Source organism: Pseudophryne corroboree, chromosome 9, assembly GCF_028390025.1.
Source record: "Pseudophryne corroboree isolate aPseCor3 chromosome 9, aPseCor3.hap2, whole genome shotgun sequence".
In the NCBI taxonomy this organism is placed as follows: domain Eukaryota; kingdom Metazoa; phylum Chordata; class Amphibia; order Anura; family Myobatrachidae; genus Pseudophryne; species Pseudophryne corroboree.
In genome coordinates, this window is record NC_086452.1 from 182,052,915 (window position 1) to 182,079,076 (window position 26,162).

A 26,162-nucleotide genomic window follows, 5' to 3' on the forward strand; every position below is an offset into this window, starting at 1 on the left:
CCGTCATTTTGTTGTTTTTCTTCCTAACATTATTACTGGTAGTATCCAATAAAAGATCTCTTTCCATACTATCCACCTCCTTCCAAGCCTGGTCGAGAACAGATTTTGGATACCCCTGAGTAAGAAACGCCCCATAGAGAGATTCCATTTGTTCTCTCGCTCCTTCCTTGGTGGAACAATTCCTTTTTATCCGAAGGAACTGGCCCTTCGGTATATTTTCCTTCCATCGTTGTAAATGACTACTCTTGTAGTGTAAATATCGATTTTGATCCACCTCCTTGACAAAAGTATTTGTTATAATGATCTCATTTTCGACCTTGAGTGCTATATCCAAAAAAGTGACCTGTGTGGGGTGGCAGTACCCCGTAAACTTTAAACCATAATTGTTGCAATTCAAACTGGCAACAAATTCCTCTGCTGATTCTGTGCTCCCCTCCCAAACAAAAAATAAATCATCAATGAAACGGCCATAAAGAACCAGGTTCGCCCCGAGATCGCCGGTCCAAATATGTTGTTCCTCGAACCGCCCCATAAACAGGTTGGCGAAACTCGGAGCGAACCTGGTTCCCATGGCCGTCCCCCTAGTCTGTAAATAATACCGTTTGTCAAAAATGAAATAATTATGTTCGAGTATAAATCTAATACTCTCCAAAATCAACCACCGCAGTTCTTCCCCTATATTAGGGTCTCTTAACAAATAAAATGCCACTGCATCAATCCCCAACTGGTGCTCAATGTTAGAATATAGTGATTCTACATCACATGTGATGAAACAATAAGTTGACTGCCATTTAATATTTCTAATTAAATTTAAAAAATGTGTAGTATCCTTAATGTGTGATTTTAATTTAACAACATATCCCTGTAAAAAACTGTCTATAAAAAAGGATAAATTACTCGTCAATGAATCCACCCCCGCGATGATGGGTCTTCCCGGGGGGTTAATTAAAGTTTTATGCACTTTTGGAAGACAATAGTATGTAGGAATTACCGGATTGTCACAGAACAAAAAACATTGAGTTTCTCTGGATATAGCACCCAGATCCATTGCCCTATTTAACAAGATTTTTAATTCCTTCTGAAACTGGGCGGTGGGATTGTGGGTCAATCTTGAATACAGGTGGACGTTGTTTAATTGTCTATTGGCCTCCGCCAAATACATCACTGTATCCATTACCACAATCCCACCGCCTTTGTCAGCTTGCTTAATAGTCAAGGAGGGGTCCCCTTTCAAGATTTTAAGTGCTGATCGTTCCTTAGTGCTCAAATTATCCTTTAACGGTTTTTTCTCTGATTTTTGGCACATCTCCCTAAATTGTTCTAATGTTGACTTATAGAAGCTCTCAATATAGGGCCCTCTATAGGTCAACGGGTAGAACTCAGATTTATTTTTAAATCTATTAATCCCATTGCCATCAAATATTTTACTGTAATCCTCCTTATTCGACTTATTCGTTGATTCATCCGCCAAGGATTCTAACATATCAACCATTAATTGGTCATCCTGATCCAATATAATGGGATTACCTTCAATACCTTTTTTCTTCATATTTTTAATCGCGAAATATCGCTTTCTACTCAGCGTTCTAATATATCTATTAAGATCAACGAATAGATCGAACAGGTTGGGTTTTTGGGCGGGAGCAAAATTTAAGCCCTTCTCAAGTAATCTCAGTTGATCTGGACCCAGCTTTTTTGAGGACAAATTAAAAACCCCTCTACCTTTCACTTTAGTTTCATGTTTTTTACTTGACCTACTCTTTCTTCCTCTCTTTCCTCTGGCTCTTGTTCTCTTTGTCTTTTTCCCGACCACCCTGTTCCTTCGTATTTTCTTTGTGGACGATTTTGGAATCTGTGGCTGTCCTCCAAAAAATTATTTGTGCCACCATGGATGTTTGACTGTGGCCTACTTTTCGCTCCCATATCTACCCAATCATCCCTTCCAGAGTCTCTTCTATTCCATTTAGAATATGGGGCTGGGGATTTGGCACTGTTTTGTTGGGATAAAATATCATATCTATTCCTATAGGTATTTGATTCCCAATTCCCCTCATCCTGATTCCTAAATCTCCTGGGATCTCTCCGATCAATTGGGGTTCTTGGTCCCCTATGTTGACCTGACCTATATTCAAAATTTTGTCTAGTTCCTAATTCCCATTTGGAGGATTTTTGATCATAGATGTTATCCCTCCTTCTATTGTAAGTGTGGACCTCTCCTTTTTGGTAATCTAATTTATCCCGATTTAGTTTGTTGTTTTTTCTGAAGACTAAGGTCTTTTCAAAATCCTCCACCTTACGATTTACTCTCAGATCTCTTTCATTAAATCCCTTGTCTCCAGAAAAAGATTTCAACAAATCCTGGGTCTTTTCAATTTCCTTTTGTATCACATTAACTTTGTCTTCTCTGAATCTGACAAGCAACTTTAGGAATCAGGATGAGGGGAATTGGGAATCAAATACCTATAGGAATAGATATGATATTTTATCCCAACAAAACAGTGCCAAATCCCCAGCCCCATATTCTAAATGGAATAGAAGAGACTCTGGAAGGGATGATTGGGTAGATATGGGAGCGAAAAGTAGGCCACAGTCAAACATCCATGGTGGCACAAATAATTTTTTGGAGGACAGCCACAGATTCCAAAATCGTCCACAAAGAAAATACGAAGGAACAGGGTGGTCGGGAAAAAGACAAAGAGAACAAGAGCCAGAGGAAAGAGAGGAAGAAAGAGTAGGTCAAGTAAAAAACATGAAACTAAAGTGAAAGGTAGAGGGGTTTTTAATTTGTCCTCAAAAAAGCTGGGTCCAGATCAACTGAGATTACTTGAGAAGGGCTTAAATTTTGCTCCCGCCCAAAAACCCAACCTGTTCGATCTATTCGTTGATCTTAATAGATATATTAGAACGCTGAGTAGAAAGCGATATTTCGCGATTAAAAATATGAAGAAAAAAGGTATTGAAGGTAATCCCATTATATTGGATCAGGATGACCAATTAATGGTTGATATGTTAGAATCCTTGGCGGATGAATCAACGAATAAGTCGAATAAGGAGGATTACAGTAAAATATTTGATGGCAATGGGATTAATAGATTTAAAAATAAATCTGAGTTCTACCCGTTGACCTATAGAGGGCCCTATATTGAGAGCTTCTATAAGTCAACATTAGAACAATTTAGGGAGATGTGCCAAAAATCAGAGAAACAACCGTTAAAGGATAATTTGAGCACTAAGGAACGATCAGCACTTAAAATCTTGAAAGGGGACCCCTCCTTGACTATTAAGCAAGCTGACAAAGGCGGTGGGATTGTGGTAATGGATACAGTGATGTATTTGGCGGAGGCCAATAGACAATTAAACAACGTCCACCTGTATTCAAGATTGACCCACAATCCCACCGCCCAGTTTCAGAAGGAATTAAAAATCTTGTTAAATAGGGCAATGGATCTGGGTGCTATATCCAGAGAAACTCAATGTTTTTTGTTCTGTGACAATCCGGTAATTCCTACATACTATTGTCTTCCAAAAGTGCATAAAACTTTAATTAACCCCCCGGGAAGACCCATCATCGCGGGGGTGGATTCATTGACGAGTAATTTATCCTTTTTTATAGACAGTTTTTTACAGGGATATGTTGTTAAATTAAAATCACACATTAAGGATACTACACATTTTTTAAATTTAATTAGAAATATTAAATGGCAGTCAACTTATTGTTTCATCACATGTGATGTAGAATCACTATATTCTAACATTGAGCACCAGTTGGGGATTGATGCAGTGGCATTTTATTTGTTAAGAGACCCTAATATAGGGGAAGAACTGCGGTGGTTGATTTTGGAGAGTATTAGATTTATACTCGAACATAATTATTTCATTTTTGACAAACGGTATTATTTACAGACTAGGGGGACGGCCATGGGAACCAGGTTCGCTCCGAGTTTCGCCAACCTGTTTATGGGGCGGTTCGAGGAACAACATATTTGGACCGGCGATCTCGGGGCGAACCTGGTTCTTTATGGCCGTTTCATTGATGATTTATTTTTTGTTTGGGAGGGGAGCACAGAATCAGCAGAGGAATTTGTTGCCAGTTTGAATTGCAACAATTATGGTTTAAAGTTTACGGGGTACTGCCACCCCACACAGGTCACTTTTTTGGATATAGCACTCAAGGTCGAAAATGAGATCATTATAACAAATACTTTTGTCAAGGAGGTGGATCAAAATCGATATTTACACTACAAGAGTAGTCATTTACAACGATGGAAGGAAAATATACCGAAGGGCCAGTTCCTTCGGATAAAAAGGAATTGTTCCACCAAGGAAGGAGCGAGAGAACAAATGGAATCTCTCTATGGGGCGTTTCTTACTCAGGGGTATCCAAAATCTGTTCTCGACCAGGCTTGGAAGGAGGTGGATAGTATGGAAAGAGATCTTTTATTGGATACTACCAGTAATAATGTTAGGAAGAAAAACAACAAAATGACGGATAGGACAACAATGTTTGTAACCAAGTATAATACTAGTGCATATGAGATCAAGAAGATAATTAAGAAGAACTCCTCTATTCTTAAATTAGATGAGATGTTGAATTCTAATGTAGTCCTTAGTGAACAGGTAATATTTCGGAAGTCAGATAGTTTGAAATCAGCATTAGCTCCAAGTTTTTTTAGGAGATTTGGGGAAAAATCTATGGCTCCAGATCCCCAAGGGGGACAAATAAACACATGGATACCCAAACCGCCATTAGGGTTCCATAAATGTGGTAGAGTAAATTGTACAACATGCAAACACACAAAAAAGAAAACTACACATTTTGTCTCATCTGTATCGGGAGAGAAATTCAATATAAAAAGTTTTTTGAACTGTAGATCCATGTATGTTATCTATGTCTTACAGTGTGGATGTGGAGCACAGTACGTGGGGCGCACCACTCGGGCACTCCACGTTAGATTTATGGAGCATAAAAGACAGATACATAAGAAAGTAGGAAATACCTACCTATATCGCCATATTTTAGAATGTGACGAAGGGAAAAGTGACAATTTACAAATTATGGCTATCGAACAGGTGGCGGTAACCAGCAGAGGAGGCGATAGGTTTAAAAGGTTGTGTAAGAAAGAGGCTTTCTGGATTTTTAGCCTTAAAACCTTGATTCCGCAGGGTCTGAATGATACGGTTGAGCTAAATAAAATTTAAGATCTAATATTTAATATTAAAATATAAATATTTAATTTATATAAAAGTTATCTCTGATATATACAACAATGGGGGTGGGTTAGGGTATGGTTCCTTAGGATGCTGGATTATGGAGATGGAGACGATAGGAATACTTATGATGATATGAAGGGAGTGTAATTATGAACTTAAACCACAAGATGGTGTGTTGAGATCTAAATTGTAATCCAAATTAGTTCCCTTCTATTTTAATGTTGAGCAATATTATTGTTGAGCAATATATTTATTATTTGTGTTAATAAAATAAAACATATTGATTATTATTAATATTATTTTTAAGTATGGCTACATCTGCACTGATGTTGGGACGTAGAACTCTGTATAATATCTAAATGAAATATGGATTATTCGGAATTGTGTTTAAGCTAAATAATATAATCCTATGTAGTAATCTGCACTAGAGTCCAGTATAATTAGTTAGGACAGATGTAGATAATTATGGTTTTAAAACGAGGCTTGATTTTGGTATTATTAACTATATGAATAAGAATGATGGACGTGACTTCCGGGAGTGAAAATGAGGCTTGGATCCCGTGGTTTAACTAGACAAAATGGCCACCGGAGTCTATTTAAAGTTTAAAATGAGACTGAGGCTTGGAACGCACGTTTGAGTGCGCATGCGCGAATGGCCGCGGGAATTTCAAATGAGTGGGGCTATATAAAGTGCTCATCTGGATGATGGTCATTCGAACTGAGGAAGCCGCTGAGTGTGTTGGGAAGGCGGAGAAACGCGTTTTCGAAGGGACCTACTGGCAGTGACAATCACCTCCTGTTTGTTTATACGATCACCGGCTTCTGGCTACGATAAAACAGCCAGTCTACCTGCAATTGCGGTTAGCCACCAGCAGAGGGAGCCGGAGCACTGTGGACGGATTCCCGTGGATATTGTCTCTAGATATTCTGCAGTTAATGGACAAGCACCAGCAGAGGGAGTCTTTCCAATTGGGATGGTCCTAACAGATTGATCCAAAGAGGTGTATCAAAAGCCTATCGCTTATGGTAATTATCCATTCAAAAGCAATATATGTGTGCACACATTTTTTCGGGACATTAATTAATTGAAGACACATTTATGCAAGCAGTGTCCGTAAATGCCGAACTCATTGGTCTATTATTCAATCAAGTGGACAGTGTGAAAACTGTTTATTAAAATCCAAGCCTCAGATAATTAACGTATTTAAGTATATACATTTGTGTATGTGGAGCATTTACATTAAAAGCATCCACTATACACAATATGCATTTTTATGTATGTCAATTTTGCTGCAGCAATACATGTTAATAAAGTATGATTTATGTATTTTAATCTTAATAGCAATTTGCAATTTTAGTTATTTTTGATTGTCTCCGATAAATGGTGAGGACAGCGCTTCTGATTTTCCACAGAGGGTCACACCTGTGTGGGTAGTTTGTGTTTTTTTGGTTAATATAGGGATTGCAATTATCCCTATATCAGGAGCAGCAGTCATCGCCATTGTCTAAAATCTCCTTGATCCAGCGGGTACTGGCGCCAGAGAGTGTATACACCTGTCCACACAAGGTTAGTGTGTGGGCGGTTGTGTACACATCCAATATATTTTAAAAACATGTGGTAGCGCACAACTGCAGAGATGTGGAGGCGCACTGCAAATGTGGTTTCTTCATCCTATGCAATATCATGTGCCTATATTTGCATTGTTACCTCTGTTTTTAGAGACTCAAGCACAGTTTGCATTAATTTTTGCAATTGATGCCAACTGTACCTGAGCAATGTTTTTCTTCTGAAGTTTGGAGATGCTGGTTGGACATAAGTGGAAATGGATGTTCTTTGAATATGCAGGATAGCCTTTGCAATCATTACACGTGCAATAAAATGTTGATTCGCAAAGATAGAAGTGACAGTACATTTGAAGATTGTAGGATATTCTGATTGAAGTTGGAGTATTCTAAATCCTTTTTAGTCTTGCTAAATTTCTAAACGTATATTCTCTCTCAAGGAGGGAGGTTCTGTTATACCTCAGCAGCTACATGTACTGGAATGCCTTTTCTGCATGGCATTTAATGCACATTGGGCCTTATCTAGTGTTGGGCATATGGTGGCCAATCCCGGGATCTGGATCGTCAGGATCCCGGGATTTAGGGCCAAAATCGGCCGGGATTCAATCCCGGAATTGGAAACTCCAATCCCGGGGATTGAGGGATCAGCGCTGAGCGTCCACAGGATGCCCAGACGCTGCCCACAGGACGCTCAGACGCTGCCCGGCTTCCTTCTTCCGGCTCCCCAGCGCAGTGTGAGAGGTCACGCTGCACCGTCACATGCTGCTGGGAGCCGCCAGGAGAGAGCGGAGGATGTTCCCCACCCACCCGCTCCCGGTATATGGGGAGTTATGTGTGCGGGCGGGCGAGGCAAGAGGGCGGCCACATAGTTAAAAGCCAATCCCGGGTATCTCGAGAAAACCAGGATTGGACATTTTTCAATCCCGATACCCGGGATTGAAAAAAATGGCCCGGGATTGGCTTCCCTAGTTGGGCATAAGTCAGACTTTTAGGGTTTTAGACACAAAAGTCTACTCGCTGTCCATTCTGATTGTGTATAAAACACAGCTGGGCCGGACGTAGAGTACCCTTCACCTGCCTCACTACATACTGTCAGCTGCGGCTGCACTAGTACTGGGTATGCAGTCATTACCCAGCAGCCAGATGCTAGCTAGCTGATTAGTGGATGACTGTCAGATTTAATATACAGCACTTAAAAAGCATCTTGATAAAGCACAGTAGCCTTAAGAAATGTGCAACTCAAATTACACTTGTAGGAGTGTAATTTTTCAGCTGTACTTAATATGGATGGCCAGGCTATTAATGTGAATATATTACATAGAAACATAGAATTTGACGGCAGATAAGAACCACTTGGCCCATCTAGTCTGCCCCTTTTTTATTTTATCCTTTAGGCAATCTCAACCCTTTTTTAACCTTAATTCTTTGTAAGGATATTCATATGCCTGTCCCAAGCATGTTTAAATTGCCCTACAGTCTTAGCCTCTACCACCTCTGATGGGAGGCTATTCCACTTATCCACTACCCTTTCTGTGAAGTAATTTTTCCTTAAATTTCCCCTGAACCTCCCCCCCTCCAGTCTCAATGTATGCCCTCGAGTTCTAATACTTCTTTTCCTTTGAAGAATGTTTCCCTCCTGAACTTTGTTAAGACCCTTGATATATTTGAAAGTTTCTATCATGTCCCCCCTTTCCCTTCTCTCCTCCAAACTATACATGTTAAGATCTTTTAGCCTTTCCGGGTAAGTTTTGTGATGTAGGCCATGCACCATTTTAGTTGCCCTTCTTTGTACACTCTCTAATGTATTTATATCCTTCTGGAGATAGGGTCTCCAGAACTGGACACAGTATTCCAGATGGGGCCGTACCAATGACCTATACAGTGGCATTATCACTTCTTTTTTCCTGCTACTGATTCCTCTCCCTATGCAACCAAGCATCTGACTTGCCTTTCTCATTGCTTTGTTGCATTGCTTTCCTGCCTTCAAGTCACTTGAAATAGTGACTCCTAAATCTCTTTCCTCCTCAGTAGTTTCCATTATAGTACCCTTGATACTATACTTAGCCTTTGGGTTTTTGAGACCCAAGTGCATGATTTTGCATTTTTTAGCATTAAACTGTAGTTGCCACGTTCTTGACCATTTCTCAAGCCTATCTAGGTCATTAATCATTTGCTTGACCCCTCCCGGTGTGTCTACCCTGTTGCATATCTTTGTATCATCTGCAAAAAGGCATATCTTCCCTTCAATACCATCTGCAATGTCACCAACAAAGATATTAAAGAGAACTGGACCAAGTACAGATCCCTGGGGTACTCCACTGGTAACATTTCCCTCCATAGATTGCACTCCATTAACTACGACTGTCTGTTTCCTATCCTGCAACCAGGTTCTTATCCATTTAACTGATTTATAATCCACCCCCAGGCTTTCAAGTTTATTTAGCAGTCTGCGATGTGGGACAGTGTCAAATGCCTTACTAAAGTCTAGATATGCTACATCTACAGCTCCCCCTTGATCTATTATTTTCATCACAGAGTCAAAAAAGTCAATAAGATTTGTTTGGCATGATCTCCCACCAGTAAATCCATGCTGTTTTGGATCCTGTAAGTTGTTTGATTTAAGATATTCCACTACTCTTTCTTTTAATAGTTTTTCCATTACTTTCCCTACTACTGATGTAAGGCTTACTGGTCTGTAGTTACTTGCTTCTTCCTTGCTTCCACTTTTGTGCAGTGGAACTACATTTGCTCTTTTCCAGTCCTCTGGAATAGCACCTGTATTTAGTAACTGGTTAAATAATTCTGTTAAAGGTGTCACCAGCACATCTTTTAGCTCTTTGAGTATCCTTGGGTGTATCCCATCTGGTCCCATTGATTTATCCACTTTTAGTTTTGAAAGTTCTGTTAGGACCTTCTCCTCTGTAAATGTATATTGTACAGTGCATAACCCAAAGAATCATCAACATGTCAAATCAAATCAATAACTTATGACAATTAAATTGAAGATAGCCAGAAAGTCTTCTTACAGTCATGAAGTAAGAAATATGATAAAAGTAAAAATATGAATGTGAGCTCCAAATGTGTTTAAAATTATTATATAGAGGCTATACAGAGATGACCGAAAATCACAAATGGGCAATTTTTGGAACACTACACTTGCGCAGTGGGCGCAGTGCGCAGGCTATCCCAGAAGGATGTGCTTGCATCATGATTGGCAGGTGACAGGCGTCCAGAGGCAGCGACGTGGTGGAGTGGACCAGGAAATGCAGGCGTGTCATGGCCGTTTTCGGGGCCGACCGATCATGTTGCCTGCATTGCCTGTGATTGTAAACATGGCGGCGGTGTGCCTGTCTACGCAGTCATGATGAGTAGTCAGCGGTCTACTTCTATTTGAGTTTTTTGCAATGCGATTGCAATTGAACTGTGATTGCATCGCTGGGCGGAGCTACTAATGCTGGGCGACACCCAACATGCGATTTTAGTGGTTGCAGATTTTGCTAAAATAGCAAAATCTGCAACCAACTCTAAATAACCCCTTATGTGCTATATCTGTTACACACTACTACAGCAGGTTCCAGAATGGAATATATAGATGAACAGCAAAAGACTAGAGTAATGTAAGTTTACAAACAGAGCATTTGTGCAGAAACACGCTGTACGTGCTGCATCACTGTTTTCATTCATTTCTTGTAAAATTACATCAAACATTTTAAGTTACGATAAAATATCAAGGGCTTTACTGCCAGCTACTGATAGACTTTCAGTGATATGCTGGTTCTCTGTTAAACCATATTGTAGGTTCCAACCAAACCATAACAGGGAGGAGTATGCACTGCTAACTATAACATATCATATTAAATGTTTCAGCCATAAACCTTTTTATAATGGCATTCTGTAAGTGTACAAAAAAGCTGAAAACTGATGTGTAATAAAGAAGAGCAGATACATATTTCATATAATGCTAAATAGCCTTCAAAACACCAATCTCACTTCACCTTAGGGTAGGGTCACACATAGCGTCCAAGCTGCTTGGCCAAAAGGAAACTGCACATGGGCGCCTATGCAGGAGCCCACACATGTGAGGTAGTCCCGCCGTCGGATCCAACTGCAGCATGCTGTGGTTGGGCTGGACGGCAGGACGACGGGATTTCAGTGTGAACACATACATTTCAATGTCCCATGTGTCACTGACCGAATCCTGTTCTGCGGCATCCAGCAGAACAGGATCCATGTGCACACAAAACCCCCTCTAGCCAAGCAGGTCCTGTTTAGCGGGACCCACTTGGCCGCTATGTGTGGCCCTAGCTGTTAGGCGCCGGGGTCCGCTCGTCGGTGCGGCCCGTCGCCTAGCAACCAGGGACGCCGTGCGCGTACAGCCGCCGGCTCCCTGGCAACGCTAGACGCCGGGCGCACGGAGCCGCACGGACCCTAGCAACGGGGACGCCACTGGCGGACCGCGTTCCCCGTTGCTGGGTCCATTTAAATTAGTAAGGGCACCTGTTTCCTGGCCGTGCAGCAAGGCAGCTGCACGGCATTCATGCAATCAGCACTGGCAGCAGTTGATTGGAGGGCTTCGGTTTATATGCTCTTGCAGTGCCTCATACAGACGCCGGTAATAGCTTCCTGCATGCTGTATCTGTTTGCTGAGAGTGTTTCCAGTCCTGCTGTATCCGGTCGTTCCTGTCCTCAGTTGTCCTGCACTCGGAAGTCGTCATCTGTTCCTAGAGTCCTGACTGAGCACCGTTAAACATCCAGTGGTGTTCGTGAGTCGCGGCGTAGCCGTGTGTTGCGGCTTGGCCGCTTTATTACTTATTATTTATTATTTGTGTTTCGGAGCTTTTGCGGAGGATTCCGCTCCCACAGATCCACTCTGGTATCCAGCGGTGCTGGGTAGGAGTAATGGACTAGTGGATTTTGGTTGTCCTTTTATCTGGCGGTTTTTCCGCGCATACTTCAAGTTTGGTTAGTTAGCTTGTTGCCCTTGGCCTGTTGTAGTCAGAGGTCCTCTTGTCATCATCCTGCCTCGGATTTCCCTTTGTCTCTCACTAAGACCGGGGGGCACCGGAGTTGGGCAGACATAATCCGCCTTTCAAACGTGGCTGCCAGGGGCTCAAGAAACCATAGTCTCGCAAGGGATTTCCGATAGCACGGGTGAGACAATAGAGTTAGGGCGCCAGGGGCAACTAGTCTTTCCTGCTCCCGTAACCAGCATTCCCTTCCAGTACTCTGGCCATTGTCATAAGATCTCCTCCGGTCAGGAGTACTGGAATCATAACATTATTACCGGCCAAACCAAAACTTAAAATTAAACAGGGTTTGATTTTTTCCTTATTCAGTTTTTTAAGAGTTATCGGCCTCATGAATCCCACAGGTTTAGGGCCAAATCCTGGTCAGCTCCTAGTCAGCCAGATTCAAGAACTTACTCAGATGGTTCAGGATCTTTCCCTGCGGGTGAAGTCGCAGGAAGATCTTTTACGAACTTCCCCGAGGGTAGTCCCTGAACCAAAAATGCACTTGCCTGACCGTTTTTCTGGTGATAGGAAGGAGTTTTTTAATTTTAAAGAATCCTGTAAACTTTATTTTCGTTTAAGACCGATCTCCTCAGGTACTGAATCTCAGCGGGTAGGAATCATTATTTCTTTGCTCCAGGGGGATCCTCAGACCTGGGCATTTGGTTTAAAAGCAGAGGATCCGGCATTGTTGTCAGTCGACGCTTTTTTGGGGTCTTTAGGGCTTTTGTATGATGACCCTGATAGAGAGGCATCCGCTGAGAGTCAGTTACGCGCTCTCAGACAGGGTAGAAATCCTGCAGAGGTTTATTGTACAGAGTTTCGCCGTTGGTCGAACGACTGTGGCTGGAATGACCCAGCCCTGCGCAGTCAGTTTCGCCTCGGCTTATCTGAGTCTATAAAGGACAGTCTCCTTCAGTATCCCGCTCCTGAGACACTCGATAAACTCATGGAGCTTTCTATTAAGATTGATCGACGTCTCAAGAGAGCGGAGGGCTGAAAAAGGAGCACCAGTCAGGACTACTCCATGTGTATTTTCCATTCCTGAGGACGTAGAGGAGCCCATGCAGATGGGTTTCTCCCGACTGTCTCCAGAAGAAAGAGCCAGAAGGCAAAACTCTGGTCTTTGTTTGTACTGTGGGGGTAAGGGACATTTTGCCCGTAATTGTCCGAACAAGTCGGGAAACGCCTCGACCAAGTGAATTGTGAGGGGGTTCACTTTGGTCTGCAGCTTATCTCCTCGAATAACTCCCTTTTAGTCCCAGCTAAAGTTTCCTTTGGCAGCCTCAGTTCTTCGGTGTCGGCTTTTGTCGACAGTGGAGCTGCAGGGAACTTTATGGACTTAACTTGGGCCAAGGCCTTAGGTATTCCTCAGTTAGCCTTGGGTAGGTGTATCACCATGCATGGTTTAGATGGGAGTCCCTTGTCCAATGGGGTTATTTCCCTCTGTACACCTCCTGTACTACTTACGGTAGGAGCTCTTCATTCCGAAAAGATCGAGTTCTTCCTTACCCATTGCCCAGCAGTTCCAGTGGTTCTGGGTCACCCTTGGCTGGCCATTCATAATCCCACCATTGATTGGCAGTCGGGGGAGATTTCACAATGGGGTACCATCTGTAATAAGGAATGTATTACGTTTCCCGTTAGAATAGCTGCTGCCATTCCCGAACTCATTCCCGTGGAATACCAGGACTTTGTTGATGTGTTTTCCAAGGGCAATGCGGACATTCTGCCTCCCCATCGGCCTTATGATTGTGCTATTGAGCTAATTCCCGGTGCCACATTGCCAAAGGGAAGGTTATATGCTTTATCCGGGCCAGAAACTGCGGCCATGAATGAGTATGTTAAGGAGAGTCTAGGGAAAGGATTTATCAGGCCATCTAAATCCCCTTTAAGTGCAGGCTTCTTCTTTGTGGAGAAAAAAGATGGATCACTCAGACCTTGCATTGACTTTAGAGCCCTGAATAAGATCTCAGTTAAAAATACTTATCCTCTGCCGCTGATTTCTGTCCTCTTTGATCAGCTGCGTTCGGCTGTGATTTTTTCTAAAATTGACCTGAGGGGAGCATATAACCTCATCCGAATCAAGTCTGGAGATGAGTGGAAGACGGCTTTCAGTACTCAGTCGGGTCACTACGAGTATCTGGTGATGCCGTTCGGCTTGTCTAACGCTCCGGCAGTTTTCCAGGATCTCATTAACGATGTGCTCCGTGACTTTCTAGGAAGATTCGTGGTCGTTTACTTAGACGACATCCTGATCTATTCTGACTCAATTGAACAACATGTTACCCAGGTGCGTCAGGTTCTTAAAAAATTACGTGAAAATCATCTATATGCCAAGCTGGAGAAGTGTGAGTTTCATGTCACGGAGGTATCCTTTTTAGGGTACATTATTTCCCCTCGGGGATTCTACATGGAACCTAAGAAGCTCCAAGCCATCCTTAGTTGGGCGCAACCCACCAACTTAAAAGCAATTCAGCGCTTTTTAGGGTTTGCGAATTATTATAGAAGATTTATTCATTCTTTTTCCGACCTGGTTGCCCCCATGGTGGCACTGACTAAGAAGGGAGCGGATCCTACCAACTGGTCACGTGAAGCTGAGTTATCCTTTCAGGCCTTGAAACAAGCTTTTGTCTCAGCTCCAGTCCTCAGACATCCCAACCCAGAATTGCCCTTCATTGTTGAGGTTGATGCCTCGGAGGTTGGAGTGGGGGCTATCCTATCTCAAAAGGATCCGGAGTCTCTTGAACTACATCCTTGTGCCTTCATGTCCAAGAAATTCTCATCCGCTGAATCCAACTATGATGTTGGTAACCGGGAGTTACTGGCTATTAAATGGGCTTTCGAGGAGTGGAGACATTGGCTTGAGGGAGCAACACATACCATTTCAGTATTGACTGACCACAAAAATCTTCAGTACATCGAATCAGCTAAGCGGCTGAATGCCCGGCAGGCTCGTTGGGCTTTATTTTTTACTCGTTTCAAGTTTATTATCACCTTTAGGCCAGGTTCCAAGAATACCAAGGCGGATGCCCTGTCACGCAGTTTTCTTCCAGTTCATAATAACAGTCCTGTTACTCCCATACTTCCGTCTTCAGTCATTTGGGCAGGCCTCACACAAGATTTATTTACCCAGTTAAAGCAGCTTCAACATCAAGCTCCTGGAAATACTCCTGCTGGTCGTCTTTACGTCCCTGAGTTTTTGAGAGCTACTGTTTTGACTGAATTTCATGATAGCAAAGTTGCCGGGCATCCGGGGATCTCTAAGACTTTGGAATTAGTCTCCCGCTCAGTATGGTGGCCTGGTCTTTCTAAAGACATTAAGGAGTTTGTTTTTTCTTGTCAGGTCTGTGCACAGCATAAGGTTCCCCGTTCCTTGCCTATCGGGCAACTTATGCCCTTAAATGTTCCTCTCAGGCCATGGTCTCACATTTCCATGGATTTTGTGGTAGACCTCCCTCTGTCAGCCGGATTCCGAGTCATATGGGTGGTAGTGGACCGTTTTAGCAAGATGGCTCATTTCATTGCTCTTCCCCGACTGCCATCTGCCCAGGGATTGGTTGTTTTGTTTCTCCGCCATGTTTTCAGACTTCATGGGTTGCCCACTGATATTGTTTCTGATCGGGGTCCACAATTCATTGCACAATTCTGGAAGTCCTTTTGTGCCTCACTAAAGATGAAATTGTCTTTAACATCCGGTTACCATCCCCAATCCAACGGGCAGACCGAGCGAGTTAATCAATCATTAAAACAGTATTTGCGTTTGTACTCAGCCAAACTCCAGAATGATTGGTCCGAGTTTCTTCCTTTGGCGGAGTTTGCTTACAATAATTCTTGTCATTCCTCCACTAATGTGTCTCCATTCTTTTCAGTTGTTGGTTTTCACCCCAGAGCTAATTCTTTTTTTCAACATTCTTCTGTTTCCTCGCTAACCTTAACCTCTCATCTCAGAGTCATTTGGAAAAAAGTGCATCTTGCCCTCAGAAAAGCGGCATTTCGAGAGAAATTTTTTTCGGACAGGCTCCGACGTCCTTGCGCTTTTAAGGTGGGAGACAGGGTATGGTTGTCGACTCGTAACATTAGACTTCGACAAACCTCAGCTAGATTGGGCCCCAAATTTATTGGACCATTTCATATTATTAAAAAAATCAACCCAGTTGCTTTCCGGTTACGTTTACCAAGAGCTCTCCGGATCGGAAATACGTTCCATTGCTCCCTGTTGAAACCATACGTTTCTTCCAGTAGATTTCCTCGGAAGATCTCTCAGGGGAAATCACCAGTAGATGTACAGGGACAACAGGAGTTCTTGGTGGAGAAGGTTCTCGATTCCAAATTGTCCCGGGGTCGGCTTTATTTTCTGGTGCACTGGAGAGGCTATGGTCCAGAGGAAAGGTCTTGGGTCCTGGATAAGGATCTCCATGCCCCAAGGCTCAAGAGGGCATTCTTTTGGGAATTTCCTCGGAAACCTGGCTTTAGGGGTTCCTTGACCCCTCCTCAAGGGGGGGGTACTGTTAGGCGCCGGGGTCCGCTCGTCGGTGCGGCCCGGCGCCTAGCAACCAGGGACGCCGTGCGCGTACAGCCGCCGGCTCCCTGGCAACACTAGACGCCGGGCGCACGGAGCCGCACGGACCCTAGCAACGGGGACGCCACTGGCGGACCGCGTTCCCCGTTGCTGGGTCCATTTAAATTAGTAAGGGCACCTGTTTCCTGGCCGTGCAGCAAGGCAGCTGCACGGCATTCATGCAATCAGCACTGGCAGCAGTTGATTGGAGGGCTTCGGTTTATATGCTCTTGCAGTGCCTCATACAGACGCCGGTAATAGCTTCCTGCATGCTGTATCTGTTTGCTGAGAGTGTTTCCAGTCCTGCTGTATCCGGTCGTTCCTGTCCTCAGTTGTCCTGCACTCGGAAGTCGTCATCTGTTCCTAGAGTCCTGACTGAGCACCGTTAAACATCCAGTGGTGTTCGTGAGTCGCGGCGTAGCCGTGTGTTGCGGCTTGGCCGCTTTATTACTTATTATTTATTATTTGTGTTTCGGAGCTTTTGCGGAGGATTCCGCTCCCACAGATCCACTCTGGTATCCAGCGGTGCTGGGTAGGAGTAATGGACTAGTGGATTTTGGTTGTCCTTTTATCTGGCGGTTTTTCCGCGCATACTTCAAGTTTGGTTAGTTAGCTTGTTGCCCTTGGCCTGTTGTAGTCAGAGGTCCTCTTGTCATCATCCTGCCTCGGATTTCCCTTTGTCTCTCACTAAGACCGGGGGGCACCGGAGTTGGGCAGACATAATCCGCCTTTCAAACGTGGCTGCCAGGGGCTCAAGAAACCATAGTCTCGCAAGGGATTTCCAATAGCACGGGTGAGACAATAGAGTTAGGGCGCCAGGGGCAACTAGTCTTTCCTGCTCCCGTAACCAGCATTCCCTTCCAGTACTCTGGCCATTGTCATAAGATCTCCTCCGGTCAGGAGTACTGGAATCATAACACTAGCCTTAGAGTAACATTTTACAGCTGCCATTTCTCTGGTCATTATGATGACCAGATACTCATATATATTTAGTTGTACTAAGCATTTATCATGAGTTCTTCATCAGATTTAGACACCACTCCCTGTTACCTTCCCCTAAACAATCGCTGTCTGTCAATCATATTGCAACTAAAGTCGCACTGCAGCCGTCATCGCAGGACTATCGCAGTGCACGCTGTGAGGCAAATGAGCACATGCAGAACGGAAACCATCGGCCAGTTGCCACAGACTTGGAACTGCATTCGCCTATGAATCAAGCCCACTGACTGCATCATGCTTGTCAGCTGGGGTGTGGTATGCAAGGTCGACGACACATTGGTCGACATTGTCTAGGTCGACATGGTTTGTAGGTCGACAGGGACTCTAGGTCGACATGTACTAGGTCAACATGAATTTTTGCACTTTCTTTTGTGTCATTTTCTCCGTACAGTGACCGGGATCCCCAATTAGTGCACCGCGTCCCCTCACATGGCTCGTTTCGCTCGCCATGCTTCGGGCAAGGTTACCTTTCCCAATTGTAGTCTATGTGGATCCTAAAGTATGGAAAAGTTAACAAAAATGAAAAATAAAATGTGAAAAACTCATGTCGACTTTTTGTCATGTTGACCTAGAACATGTCGACCTAGAATCCCTGTCGACCTACTTACTGTCAACCAATAGTGGTCGACCTAAGTGTGGTCGACCTAGAGACCGGATACAGTCAGCTGACTGTGATGGGAATACACTACAATACCATGTATAGCTAGAAGAAAGTAAATTACATAAAAATCTAGATTAGACACAAACCTTAGAGGTGCATTTTCTAACCGTATTAAGTAACTCTTCCATCACTAGGTCAACACATTTCAGAGTTGGTCCTTTTAGCTTCACAATCTGCTTTTTCACTATTGCTTCAAAGGCCATATCTGGAGTAAACAGCCCAGTTCTGTAAAAGGAACACAATGATCAGTCAAAGTTTTATCAAAGTTTATCAAATAAATCTACAAAGGTTTTCACACTAGAAACCATCGGCCATTTACAAAATATATATATATATTTAAGTTTGTGCAAATTTGTTCTGATTGTGCAATTGTGTGTGGAAGTTACTGAGTGCTCTTTGCAACTAGTTCATGAGCAAAATGACAAGCATGGAGCAGAGAACGGAGACATCAGCATGGAGAAAAGACCGCCAGGACTACAGAAAAACCAGAGGGAAGTACCGGGGCAAGTTTAGGGTAAGCAGCTATTTAGCCGCAAACTACCTATTCTCACACTCACCCGGCTTCTTAGGGGCGCAGAAAATATCTGAAAAGAGCTGTCAAATTATCGCTAATCAGTAACTATTGTTATTGTTTCTATTTGTTCTTAATGCTATTTTAGTTGTATTGTTTGTTGGCACAAGTTCACATGTTATTCTAGTTAACACACACATAGCGCTTATTGGGGGTAATTCTGAATTGATCGCAGTAGGAATTTTGTTAGCAATTGGGCAAAACCATGTGCACTGCAGGGGGGGGGGGCAGATATAACATGTGCAGAGAGAGTTAGATTTGGGTGGGTTATTTTGTTTCTGTGCAGGGTAAATACTGGCTGCTTTATTTTTACACTGCAATTTAGATTGCAGACTGAACACACCCCACCCAAATCTATCTCTCTCTGCACATGTTATATTATCATATGCACCAGGTTTATAGCAGCTGTATCCAGATACACTCAGGCCACCCGATAACGTACCAGCCGATTATAAAGAATGAGCGTTTAAGAATGTACAGTGAGGAGTATTATTATTATAGTTTATTTTAAGATGCCGCACAATGTATGCAGCGCCGTACAGCCGGGTGAGTGCGTGTATTTCTGAGCTCACAATAACAAAAAGTCCCCTTGCACAATATTCTACGAGATATTGTACATTGATACTAAATTAACACTGCAGACTTATATTTGTAATATAATTATTTTTATCTTATTAATTATGTAGTGATTGTCTGTGACTGCACCATTTGTAAGCGGTAAGGACTTTCTGACTTTGACTATTGCCACCATATAATGTATATGAATTGTGTACTGTAACTGCAGCACTACTAGCTCACATTAATCACATTATATTTTCACTTCATTAGAATAAAATGTTCCAATTCCTGTTCCAATTCCAAAGAAACAAGCAATAAGTTTAAACAGCAATAAAAACTTTTTTTTTTTTAAACTTGTAATATTTTATATGTAAAAATGTTAATAAACATTTTATTCCCAAAATTCTTAATTACTGTAGGACAATATATTCCATGGTTTGACGTAGGGCAAAACAAATTATATACCTCTCAGTATCTGGGTTCATGCAGGCATGCTATGGCCTAGCCATAAGTATTCTTTCCTTCAGAGAGACTTCAGCAGCAGTCTCTTCTCTCTCCCTGGCCAAAGTCTAATGCAGCTGCCCGTGATGCCCCCCCCATCTCTCCCGCTGGGCCCCTCCAGTAGGAGATGGGAGCATCCCTCCTACTCAGTGTCCCTGATGACAAGGACCTCCCTTGTGGCTCTAGGCAGCCAATAAGCCTAGCGAATATTGAAAAGATTCATTCAGTTGCAATAATGTGATAGAACAGGAGCTATTGCACCAAGCAGGATGGTGGAAGGCAATCTCAACATATATACATGTCACTAATTCCTCAAAATATGCAAAAAAAATTGCCACAAATATGATTAATAATGCTAAACATAATAATAGACTATAGGGCCAGAGTAGCGTAAATACAGGAGACACTGGAAGGCAGTCGCCTCTGGACAGGCCTTAGCAGGAATAAGCAGGGAGTCTAGGGGAACATGTGCCGCGGTCCTCTCTCTTGTTGTCTGGGTGCTGCTGGGGTGGTGCAAGTGAATATAGAGTTGGAGGGTGAATGAACTGCAGGAGGCTAGGTCCCTCACACAGCAGTCACCACTTATGGGGAGAGACTTCCTCTTGAAAGTAAACTTCCCCCACCCTAAGCTCCTCACAGCTGTACTGGGGCCACAGGCAGCTGCACCATGACCCTCTTAGCAGATGACCCAGGCTGGGCCCCTCTAACAATCTGGACCCAGGTAATTAGTACCCACCCTCCTATCATCTCATCGCCCCTGGAGAGGGTATATACTGCTGGGACAGGGCACTGGTAGTGAAGGCAAGTGATGAGCACCCTGGCCCAAGCCATCACTTTATGAACAAGAGAGGTGTGTATACAAAGAGATGTATGTACTGTATGTGCATATAAAACTATATAGAAATATATCTACATGTATGAATTACTGTATGTTGCTAGACATTTTATACATGTATATCTACGATACATTTAATATATTTTATTGAAAACAAAATAAAACAAATATGTGAAGCGTTTTCCAGATGCATCTGAAGGACAAGGTCATGCCAGATGTTTCATTTACAAATAAAAAAATTAACAATATGTATTTCTAATTCACCTTTTAAACTGTACTATTTTTGCATTACATCATTTTGAAAATTCTGGTATTTTTCCATTGGGGAAGGTTCCACACCATGATCTGATTCCTCCATAACATTCTCAACCTCCTTTTCTCAACCTCCTCCTCAAAAGACACTCCCTTCTATGAAAAATGGCACACAGACCAATAATGTCACATAAATGAGGGTTCCTCCAGACTCGTCAAGGCAACAAAACCAGGTTTTGAGAAAGACAAACTTCATTTGATGGTAGAGACATATTTTGCTTTTGTGATCCATGCTGAATGAGGTCCAGTATCCAGATTTTTGCTCTGTAACTGGATGTAAAACAGCAGTGTGCGGAAGAAAAGTAGAACAAATAAACTTTTCAGTGCCATGTTACTACAGACACTTTAAAGTATCTGACATGTGTAGGTGTACTTCATGTTGCTAAATGAATATGATTAGAAAATATTTCGCTGCGTTGTCAAAATTATATTAAAATACATAGTGCATGGTAGCAACTATAATGTCCACTTATTTTTATTATCAAAAAATTACCTAATAAAAATGTGTTTGCCTTGCGTCTGTGATTATAACTTTGGTTGCCTCATACTGAATTCATGGCACTCCCAAGATATTTGGCAACAATTCAATGGATGGGGGAGTGCTGTAGTACACAGATACAGGACAATAATTTGATTAAAATATTTTCTGTTCCAAAATATGGATTCATTTCTTCCCAGTGGTACCCAGGGTCGTCTTTTCGTATGGGCTCAATGGACACTTGCCCAAGGGCCCCAGGATGCTAAGGGCCCTAGGCTGATAGCTGAGGGTCTCCCCTTTCCAGGGGTACCAGATTTTTTAAAATCGGCCCTGGAGAAGCAGAGATATCCATCTTCAAAGCAGTGGTCCCCCATCCAAGCCTGCTAATTGCTCTTCCCAGCCACATATCTTGGGTTCCGTCTGATTTAGAGTTTTTCTGAGGATATACTCCAACAGCTGGGACTCTCCCTGTTTGGTGGACACTGTCAGCTTGTCCCTACTATGCCCGGAACCAGAAATATCAGCCTTCCAGCAGCCAGTCCCTGCTCCAGCTCCACACGCCTGGTATGCAGTTTTATATATTCATTGGTAGATTGCTCTAGCTCCTGAACTCTGATCCCCAAGTCCCCAGTACCTCCTGAAAGGTAACATAGTAACTAAGGTTGAAAAAAGACAATTGTCCATCGAGTTCAAGCTACAGTATTTGTGGTCTCCTATGCAGTCTTATTATAGGACTAGCTATTTTTATGTTAGGACTAGTTCAATTAACTATAATGCGTGCCTACGCACCATAACCCTGAATATCTTTATCCAATAGGAATTTATCTAACCCATTCTTAGAGGTGTTGACTGAGTCCGCAGTTACTACTCTCTCAGGCAGGGAATCCCAAACACGTATTGTCCTTACTGTGAAAAAACCTTTTTCGCCTCAATGTGCGAAAACTCCTCTCCTCTAACCTAAGCGAGTGACCACATGTTCTCTGTGCTGATCTTATAGAAAACAGGTCGCTCCCAAGCTCTGTGTATTGACCCCTTATATATTTGTAGATGTTGATCATGTCCCCTCTTAGTCTCCTCTTTTCCAATGTAAACATGCCTAGCCTTGCAAGCCTTTCCTCGTATTCCAACATCTCCATGCCCTTGATTAGTTTGGTCGCCCGCCTCTGAACCTTTTCTAGCTCCAGGATATCCTTTTTGTAATATGGTGACCAAAATTGCACACAGTATTCAAGATGTGGCCTCACTAGTGATTTATATAATGGGAGTATAATACTCTCGTCCCTTGCATCAATTCCCCATTTTATGCATGCTAACATCTTATTAGCCTTCTTTGCTGCACTCCTAAAAGGTGTCCCCAGTACCTCCTGAAAGGTGTCCCCAGTACCTCCTGAAAGGTGTCCACAATACCTCCTGAAAGGTGTCCACAATACCTCCTGAAAGGTGTCCCCAGTACCTCCTGAAAGGTGTCCCCAGTACCTCCTGGCAGGTGTCCACAGTATCTCCTGAAAGGTGTCCCCAGTACCTCCTGCAAAGGTGTCCCCAGTACCTACTGACAGGTGTCCCCAGTACCTCCTGAAAGGTGTCCCCAGTACCTCCTGAAAGGTGAAACTCTCTAGCTTTTTTTTAATCAATTCAAAGCTGAGAAATTTATTTTCAGGAATTTGAGATATCCCACCAGAAAATTATGAATAATAAGCCCACTCCACTATCCACTCCTCCCCTATGTATTAAACACCCTCTACCACCCTGGAAGTCATGTACCAGGGCCCCTTCATTCAGTCCAATGCCCCCTTCTACCAGGGCCGTCTTTTCGTATGGGCTCAATGGGCACTTGCCCAAGGGCCCCAGGATGCTAAGGACCCTAGGCTGATAGCTGAGGGTCTCCTCTTTCCAGGGGTACCAGATTTTTTAAAATCGGCCCTGGGGAACTAGAGATATCCAACTTCAAAGCAGTGGTTCCCCCATCCAAGCCTGTTAATTGCTCTTCCCAGACAGATATCTTGGGTTCCGTCTGACTTAGAGTTTTTCTGAGGATATACTCCAACAGCTGGGACTCTCCCTGTTTGGTGGACACTGCCAGCTTGTCCCTACTATGCTCGGAACCAGAAATATCAGCCTTCCAGCAGCCAGTCCCTGCTCCAGCTCCACACGCTTGGTATGCAGTTTTATATATTCATTGGTAGATTGCTCTGGCTCCTGAACTCTGATCCCCAAGTCCCCAGTACCTCCTGAAAGGTAACATAGTAACTAAGGTTGACAAAAGACAATTGTCCATCGAGTTCAAGCTATTTGTGGTCTCCTATGCAGTCTTATTATAGGACTAGTTATTTTTATGTTAGGACTAGTTAAATTAACTATAATGCGTGCCTACGCACCATAACCCTGAATATTTTTATCCAATAGGAATTTATCTAACCCATTCTTAGAGGTGTTGACTGAGTCCGCAGTTACTACTCTCTCAGGCAGGGAATTCCAAACACTTCCTTACTGTGACAAAACCTTTTCGCCTCAATGTGCGAAAACTCCTCTCCTCTAACCTAAGCGAGTGACCACATGTTCTCTGTGCTGATCTTATAGAAAACAGGTCCCTCCCAAGCTCTGTGTATTGACCCCTTATATATTTGTAGATGTTGATCATGTCCCCTCTTAGTCTCCTCTTTTCCAATGTAAACATGCCTAGCCTTGCAAGCCTTTCCTCGTATTCCAGCGTCTCCATGCCCTTGATTAGTTTGGTCGCCCGCCTCTGAACCTTTTCTAGCTCCAGGATATCCATTTTATAATATGGTGCCCAAAATTGCACACAGTATTCAAGATGTGGCCTCACTAGTGATTTATATAATGGGAGTATAATACTCTCGTCCCTTGCATCAATTCCCCTTTTTATGCATGCTAATATCTTATTAGCCTTCTTTGCTGCACTCCTGAAAGGTGTCCCCAGTACCTCCTGAAAGGTGTCCCCAGTACCTCCTGAAAGGTGTCCACAATACCTCTTGAAAGGTGTCCACAGTACCTCCTGAAAGGTGTCCCCAGTACCTCCTGAAAGGTGTCCCCAGTACCTCCTGGCAGGTGTCCACAGTATCTCCTGAAAGTTGTCCCCAGTACCTCCTGAAAGGTGTCCCCAGTACCTCCTGACAGGTGTCCCCAGTACCTCCTGAAAGGTGTCCCCCAGTACCTCCTGAATGGTGTCCCCAGTACTTCCTGAAAGGTGAAACTCTCTAGCTTTTTTTTAATACAATCAAAGCTAAGACATTTATTTTCAGTAACTTGAGATATCTGCAGTCAAGCAAGCTGCCCTCCCACCAGAAAATTATGAATAATAAGCCCACTCCACCCCTACGTATTAAGCACCCCCTACCACCCTGGAAGTCATGTACCAGGGCCCCTTCATTCAGCCCAATGCCCCCTTCTACAGTTAAGTATTCTCCCTTCCACCCCATCTGTGCAGTAAAGGAGTAATTAGCAGAAATTACTGTTCCAGGTCCTACATGCTGAATGGAAGATAGAACACTCCCAAATGCCTGCAGGACATCAAAGCTGCTGCTGATAGCAACCCCCATCCTTACCGCTGGAGGATGGATAGGGGGCCCAGTTCACTGCTGTGCCCAGGGGCCTCCACTGCTGTTAAGACAGCCCTGGTGGTACCAGAGATACATGAATACATGAGTACCATCTATTGTCCCTAAATAATGAGTAAATTGAGAAATACAGGAAAATTATTGAAGTCTGTGACATACCTAGAAAGACAGACGCAAAAAATGGAATATATGAAGTACAGATTAGCGCCATGTCCACTCAGGGAATCCATTCAAGTCAATTGGTGGTGTTTGCTGCCTTGAAAGGTGAAGAAGAATCCAGAACCTCTTCCTAGGAATCCAAATGTAAACAAAGTCCTTCCTGGAGCAGGTTCCCACCAGCTGAGTCAGATTTAGAAATACTTCTTGAAAACCAGTAGTTTATTGGGTATTCCTCACAGGTTACATGCAGAAAAATGTACCATAGACAACAATTCAGTCAGTAGTGGTATTGTTGTACAGGTGCATATTCTAGGTTGTATGACATTTGTATAGCTGCTGCCTCATTGAGCGCAGCAGCGATGCAAAAATATGCTAATGTAACAGGGGGTGTCTAAGGTCAAAAGACGACCAATGTCGGCAATGCAAATCCGAGTGCTGTGTCTGAAGATGCAGCATCAGATCACAACTGGGCGGCCATCTGAGTAAGCTAAAGCTTTCTCAGAATGGCTATCAGAACTCTGAAGCTGAGGGCAGAAAATCTGTATCAGAAGATGCAGACACTGGCCTTGGCACGCTCAGAAAATGGGGCCATCACGCCACCTTTTTCTGAAATGGACACCCTAGTTGCCCCAAAATATCTGCAGTCTGTCAATCAGACACACAATATACACATGTAATTTATCAAATTAATCAGCAATCTCCTCATGCATCCTAGCTATATTACATTTAGACGAAGATGCATTTTTTGCAAAAAAATAGACCAGATGTTAGGAGAATTACACGGGTCCTTGCAGCTCACTCAAGCCAGGCATCTCGTGCTGTATGGCGTATTGAGGCTAGATGTATGAGGACGCATCTGTACACAGGGAGGGTCATATATGTATAGAGACACAAATAGGAAGGATCACATATGGAGACACACATACTGTATACAGGGAGAATCCCATGTCTAAGGGCCCGATTCAGAGCTGAAGCTGATCGTAGATGTGCTAAAATTAGCACATCTACGATCAGAATCTCTGACATGCGGGGGGATGCCCCACATTTCAAGACCTACCTGCCCCCGCAGAAGTGCGAAAGCATCACACGGCAGCGATGCTTTCGCACACGGCGAGTAGCTCCCTGCCACCACAGCCTAGCTGCAGTAGCAGGCGCCTACCCGCCATGTT

At 43.3% G+C, this 26,162-nt stretch overlaps 1 protein-coding gene across 5 annotated transcripts in view; it reads right to left on the reverse strand.

Annotated features, from left to right (window-relative positions):
- DNM3 (dynamin 3) overlaps nucleotides 1–26,162 on the reverse strand; it is a 952,228-nt gene that overhangs the window by 674,632 nt on the left and 251,434 nt on the right. For all 5 annotated transcript variants that reach the window (XM_063939984.1, XM_063939983.1, XM_063939985.1 and 2 more), the window contains exon 10: nucleotides 18,091–18,229. In XM_063939984.1, the coding sequence (XP_063796054.1) occupies nucleotides 18,091–18,229 (139 nt within the window). The remainder of the gene's footprint in view (nucleotides 1–18,090; nucleotides 18,230–26,162) is intronic.